Source organism: Pinus tabuliformis, chromosome 2_1, assembly GCF_031772625.1.
Source record: "Pinus tabuliformis cultivar Carrire ecotype Pingquan chromosome 2_1, CPIR1, whole genome shotgun sequence".
NCBI lineage: Eukaryota > Viridiplantae > Streptophyta > Pinopsida > Pinales > Pinaceae > Pinus > Pinus tabuliformis.
In genome coordinates, this window is record NC_142299.1 from 599,559,536 (window position 1) to 599,566,388 (window position 6,853).

The 6,853-nt window shown below is 35.1% G+C and overlaps 1 protein-coding gene across 1 annotated transcript; it reads left to right on the plus strand.

The window, feature by feature from the left end:
* Window positions 1–1,711: 1,711 nt before the first annotated feature.
* Window positions 1,712–5,434, plus strand: LOC149201887 (TMV resistance protein N-like). The gene is made up of 4 exons (XM_089403032.1): window positions 1,712–2,437; window positions 2,525–3,623; window positions 3,726–4,043; window positions 4,169–5,434. The coding sequence occupies exons 1-4, from the start codon at window positions 1,941–1,943 to the stop codon at window positions 5,351–5,353; spliced, it is 3,099 nt and encodes a 1,032-aa protein (XP_089259158.1). The 5' UTR covers window positions 1,712–1,940; the 3' UTR covers window positions 5,354–5,434.
* The last annotated feature ends 1,419 nt before the right edge of the window (window positions 5,435–6,853 follow it).

Below are 6,853 nucleotides of genomic sequence, written 5' to 3' on the forward strand. Positions count from 1 at the left end.
TCATCTTGAGGATATCAGATCTGCAAGTGTGGGCGAGTTCACTTCTTCTGGGGTGAATTTAGTATATCTATTTTCTTATCTAGCAAAAGATACACTAGAATTATGAGATTTAAAATTCTCAACCATTCCATCAAAAGTATGATTTTCAATTTAGTGAGATTTGTGACTACGTTGTAAAGTGCTTTTATTAAATTTATTTTGAGAGTGATTTTGATGTAATTTCAATTGTTGTGATTTTAATTTGGGTGTATTTTTACTTTAACTATGTATTGTAATTATAAATGAAATAAAATTAATCAAAATAGTTATTGATATTTTATTTTAATTTTAATTGTTTTATTATTTTGTTTAATGGAATTGTTTTTAGTAGCCTATTATTTTTATTGTGAATCTTTAAAAAGAATAGTTTCATTTGTAAAAATAAAATTAGTTTTAAAACTAATTGGGTAGTTAGTATTGGAAGAAAAATAAAAGACAATCTCTTTGATTGCAAGAACTGTAATGGTTCCTAAACGATAAAAAAAAATTGCTTTCAATTTCAACTTTCTTTCACATTTCCTTACTCCTATTGACATTCTTTGCACCTCTTGATACAATTACTAATATTATAATTACTATAATTCTTCCTACACAAACCAATAACTCTCCAAGGGAAAAAATAATTAAATCAAATATTCTCTCATTGCATTGAGATAGTTCTTAATTTCTTTTTTTTCTCCCATTACTTACTCCCGTACCACTTCAAACCAAAAAAGATTTTTATAAGAGTACCCAAAACCGTCTGTGCCATCAGTGTATAATAAAATATATTAATTAAAAATATATAAATTTATATATATACAATCTTTTAAATTATAAAAAAATTGTTAAAATTATTTAAATTTAATAAAATAATATTCAATAAATTAATAAAAATATTAAAAATTTATTTTTTTTAAATACTCAAATTAATGCAACAGCTCAAACATTCTTTATCAATTACAAAGATCATTTAAATCCATTAATAAAGATAAACTATAATGATACACTTTATTTTGAAAATCATATATATAAAATATACCCCATCCAAAGCCATATACAATATATATTGGCAAAGTTTCATTATTTGCTTTACAACTTAGCAGCATAAATTTACCAAATATTTATAACATAGTTACTCACATTTAAATACATCCAGATGTGCATATTATCCCGGCCCCTCCTCGAATGCAAAACAATCGGTCTGTCATTCTTCCCCATCCCAATGTCTATTAGTATTTTTTATTAGTATTTTTTAATTTATATAATAAGAATATATTATTTTAAAATTCAAATATTAAATATGAAAAAACAATTTATAACACAAAAATATTTTCCCCATAACCTATTAAGTTAAAACCGTTTTAAAATTACCTATGATCAGTACATTACAATACTTTTAAAAATACATACAATTACTACATTAAAATACTTTTAAAATTACATATAATTACTACACTAAAATAAAAAATCTAAACAACATTGTTTTTATTTCAAATATTTATATAATAATGGGATATTACGACAAAGCTTGAGGTGGGACTCGGGAGATAAACAGCACTTGTGAATGCGTGTGGGGTCCATGTGCGTCTTGTCTTTTTTATCAATGCGTGTGGGGTCCGTGTGCGTCTTATCTTTTAGACCAATGCGTGTGGGGTCCATCAACGTCTTATCTTTGACCTCAAAAACACGTTGGATATGGCCATATTCTATGGTCGATGTCGGTTACAACAGCTGAAGGTTTAATCTAGATATTACAGGGATACAGGTGCACACCAATTTTCCCACAATTCCTCATGCCCTTTTAGTACCCAATCTTCTACAATTTCTCTGCGCTTTTAAAACAGTGAATCGTCTCTTTGCAGACTCTGCGTCCATAGCATCCAACCATTACTACCTTAATTTCTGTTTTGATCTCGGCAATGGCATCATCTTCATCCTCCACCTTCTCCTCCGCTGCTGCTAATTCCAGCAACAAATCCCACCAAGTTTTCATAAACCATCGCGGGGTTGATGTGAAGAAAACCTTCGCCAGGTCTCTCTACCTTCGCCTTCGCGAGAAAGGATTGACGGCTTTCCTCGATGACGAGGAGATGCAAGGGGGATATGAAATTTCTTCTCAACTCGCAGACGCTATTAGGACCGCCTCAGTTCATGTGGCGATCTTTTCTCCTCGATACGCTGAATCAGATTGGTGCCTCAATGAGCTCCTTCTGATGTTAAAGTCCAATGCTCCCATAATTCCTGTGTTTTACCGCGTTAGTCCAGCGAACGTTCGGTGGATGCAGGGCCTCTATGGTGAAGCTCTACAAACTCATGAAAAGAAGGGGCGACATGATCCCAGCACTATTGAAGAATGGAGAAATGCACTCCGTCAAGTTGCAAACAAGAGCGGGTTCGAGCTGGAGAAGTACAATGGGTAAAAACTCAAACCTTCTCTATCCTTATGGTTGTATTTTATAGGCATAGACGTTTGTTTCTCACTAGGTCTACTTAATTTCTCCAGCGAGGATTTGGTGCTGGAACTGCTCGATAAGGTGGTTAAATGTCTGTTGGAAATGGTGCCAAAGCCAGATTTGTACGTGGCGGAGTATCCAACAGGCCTCGATGACAAACTGAAAGATTTTGAAAATACAGTCCAGTTGACGCAACAACAGGGCCGAAAACCCCAGATCTTAGGGATTGTAGGGTTAGGTGGTGTGGGAAAGACAACACTTGCCACAGCATTCTTCAATAAGAAGAAATCAGATTATGATAGAAGTTGTTTTTTATGTGATGTCAGAGATCATACAACCAATAGGTCTTTACATTTGTTGCAGAGTCAACTTCTTAATAGCTTGATTGGCTTCAATAAGCAGGTAAACAGTGTGCGTGAAGGTAAGGGGATGCTTATAGAGCCTCTCAAATCTTGTAAAGCCATAATAATCTTAGATGATGTTGACGATGTGGATCAGGTGAAGGCATTTTTGCCCCAATCTGATGTTCTCAATTCAGGGAGCTTAATATTGATTACATCTAGAGATAAGAATGTTTTGAGAAGCTCAAAAGTTGAAAATTCATCAATTTATAGCCTATCAGGACTTAAGAAAGAGCACTCCTTAGAGCTCTTTTGTTCCCATGCCTTCAGCCAAGCATTTCCTCTCCCAGAATTTAAATCTCTGGTAGATAAGTTCATAGATTATTGTAATGGATTGCCCCTATCTTTAAAAGTATTTGGGGCACTTCTTTATGGTAAAGATATATCTCAGTGGAAAGAAGAATGGGAGAGTCTTAGACAAATAGCTCCCAGTGCTATACAGGACACATTTAAAATAAGCTATAACTCCCTCAATCAAGAGGAAAAAGATATATTCTTAGACATTGCCTGCTTTTTCATAAAAAGAAACAGAGATTCGGCAATAAGCATATGGAACTCATCGGGCTGGAGAGGAAATCGGGGGTTTCTAAATCTACAGGACAAATCTCTTGTAGAAGTTGACGAGTGGAATCTTATACAGATGCACGACCACCTAAGAGACCTGGGAAGACAGGTTGCAGCGTCTTCGTTGCCTCGTCGTCTTTTAATAACAAAGAACCTCATCCATAATTTGTCACACCAATCATCTGTAAGTGTTCAGTCATTCAATCCTTTAAAGATTATTCACTAAAAGTCTGTGATTGTTTGTTGAATGAACAAATAATAACGATTGTTTTTCAACAATGGACAGGAAATAACCTTCCGCGGAATTCGGATGGTTCCCGGTGAATATAGTGGCCAAGATGATGATGATGTATTTGGCGTCGTTGATACTGAAAATGCTGTCTTGGAACGCAGTTTCAGGAGTGTGCAAATTCTTGATATGGAAGGTTGTCACCTGGAACCCATTTTGAGGAAGGCGAAGCCACCAAACCTATCATGCCTCAGGTGGAACAGATGTCCTCACTCTTCCCTGCCTTCCTGGGTTTCAGTGAAGAATTTAAGGATTCTACATCTGGAGCAATGCGAACTAAAGGCTCTATTGTGGAACCAGAAAAGTGAATCACAGGTAAATAGAAATTTGTTGGGTTAGCGTTTATATATTTAGCAGCTATTACAGCTGCACGACATTTGTGTTTGGAATGAATTCAAAAGGTTCTACAGATGAGAATGATGAACATTTTGTTTTTGCAGACACCTCTGCAGTTTCCGATATCTTTGGAGGAGATGCAGGTACGCCAATGTGAGAATTTGAGAAGCTTAACCGGGTTGGAGCGGGCTACAAAGCTCAGATTACTGGTTGTTTCTTTCTGCTCTCAGTTGGAAGAGCTGCCTAGTTTGGAAACATTGGTATCGTTGGAGGATTTGCGGGCTAATGGATGTAAGAAACTGAAAGGCATACGAGCGTCGGCGCAGGTGACAAAGCTTAAAATCCTAAATGTTCCTAACTGCTCTGAGTTAGAAGAGCTGCCTAGTTTGGAAACATTGGTATCCTTGGAGCAGTTGTCGGCTAAAGGATGTAAGAAACTGAAAGGCATACGAGCGTCGGCACAGGTGACAAAGCTTAGATACCTATATGTTCGTAACTGCTCTGAGTTAGAAGAGCTGCCTAGTTTGGAAACATTGGTATCCTTGGAGCACTTGTCGGCTAAAGGATGTAAGAAACTGAAAGGCATACGAGCGTCGGCGCAGGTGACAAAGCTTAAAATCCTAAATGTTTGTAACTGCTCTGAGTTAGAAGAGCTGCCTAGTTTGGAAACATTGGTATACTTGGAGCAGTTACGGGCTGATGGATGTAAGAAACTGAAAGGCATACAAGCGTCTGCGCAGGTGACAAAGCTTAAAATCCTAAATGTTCCTAACTGCTCTGAGTTAGAAGAGCTGCCTAGTTTGGAAACATTGGTATCCTTGGAGCACTTGTCGGCTAATGGATGTGAGAAACTGAAAGGCATACGAGCGTCGGCACAGGTGACAAAGCTTAGATACCTATATGTTCGTGAATGCTCTGAGTTAGAAGAGCTGCCTAGTTTGGAAACATTGGTATCCTTGGAGCAGTTATGGGCTGATGGATGTAAGAAACTGAAAGGCATACGAGCGTCGGCGCAGGTGACAAAGCTTAAAATCCTAAATGTTTCTGGGTGCTATGAGCTAGAAAAGCTACCAAGTATAGAAACATTGGTATCTTTGGAGCAGTTACGGGCAAGTAGGTGTGTAAACCTGAGGAGCATATGGGGGTTAGCCCAGGCCACAAATCTTCGGAAGCTAAGTGTTCGCAAGTGCTTTGACTTAGAAGAAGTGGAAGGTATTGAACATTGTACGTGGTTAGAGATGCTCGATGTCTCTCAATGTCACAAATTGGTGTGTCCCGTGTGGGAGTAGCAGCCGAGAAGCTGTGCCGTGATTATTTTGAGAAGGCCCATCACTTTTGAATATATAAATCATTATTTTTATTGTTTATTATTTTAACAAGAGTCATGGTTGAAAAACCATAAGATTTGGAATCTTTGATAAAAACAATACGTCGTACAATTAAGCCTGACATGATATTACACATTATATAAAAAACAAATTGACGGCATTTGGAATTAAAGGAAAAAAAAAGAAATATAACATATAGTTAAGGATATAAACTTAAAGCACCATTTTTAAATTAATAAGTTAACTATAAATTTAAAACACAAATTTTAAATCAATAAGTTAATTTCACAATCAGTAAGTAATATGAACATATATTAATAAAAAAAATGTTTGTATCACACCATATATCTATATAGATTTTGGAAAATCTCCTTCATTTATTATTAATTGGAAAATCTCCTTCATTTATTATCAATGAGATATTACATTGTATAAATAATTAGTTATAAGTAAAAATATGATTACGTCAAATATATATAAATTAATGATATCTATAAAAATATAAATTATGTGATTGGTTGTAAATAAGTAACTAATCATTTAAATACAGAAAGTAACTAATTATTTAAATTTCCAACTTATTTGGATGCCTTAAAAATATAAATTATATGATTGGTTGTAAATAAGTAACTAATCATTTAAATTTTCAACTTATTTGGATGCCTTTGTTTTTGTTTTTTTTTTTTTAAATTGATATATTGCTTTTAATTTTTTTTAATCTCCATATTCCTTCTTAAAAGGTCTTCTAAAGGTCGCTATTAAGTTTATAAAAAAAACACCATATCTACATTTTTTTTTGTAAATTGAATTTATATTTTATTGGAAAAAGGAGATTAGAGAGATTGTCATTTAAATCTACCTAGTGTACTAAAAAACCATAATAAATCAAACAACCAAGTACATTCAAAGCAAAAGAGCAAAATGCTCAATCTAGCACATCTAGGCATAATTATACTGATCATTTCCATAGTATATACAAATAGGACAAAAAGAGACTAAGTCCGCAAGTACTTCTCCATGCATCCCTAGAAGTCACCAGAAATTGATTTCCACAAAAGAAAATAGTTGTCTAGGCAATATCCAATGCCATCGAAACGAACTAAGCAAAGCACCTCCACACCATTAAGAAATCATCATAATTTAATTTCCACATTGGAAAATATATGTCCATGCAATACCCAGTGCTAGCGAGACCAACAAAACACTAGGAAAATATATCCTCACCACCAGAGTATAAAACAATGTTGTCCAGGTTACAACCAAGATGCCATGAGGTGCAAAGAAATCGCAAAGACAACATGCAGGCAACGCACCTTATACACACCTAGTCCACCACCATGTCAAAACATAACGAGGAACCAAATCCATAGTATTCATTTGCAATGACCAGAAAAAACACCTTGAACCAAGAACCATCATAAACGCATAATGCCATAACAATACCATATCATCCACAACCGA

Coding starts and splice junctions, on each gene's coding strand:
- LOC149201887 (XM_089403032.1), top strand. CDS start 1,941: ATGGCATCATCTTCATCCTCCACCTTCTCCTCCGCTGCTGCTAATTCC. Junction 3,624..3,725: donor ATTTGTCACACCAATCATCT/GTAAGTGTTCAG, acceptor AACAATGGACAG/GAAATAACCTTCCGCGGAAT. Junction 4,044..4,168: donor ACCAGAAAAGTGAATCACAG/GTAAATAGAAAT, acceptor TTGTTTTTGCAG/ACACCTCTGCAGTTTCCGAT.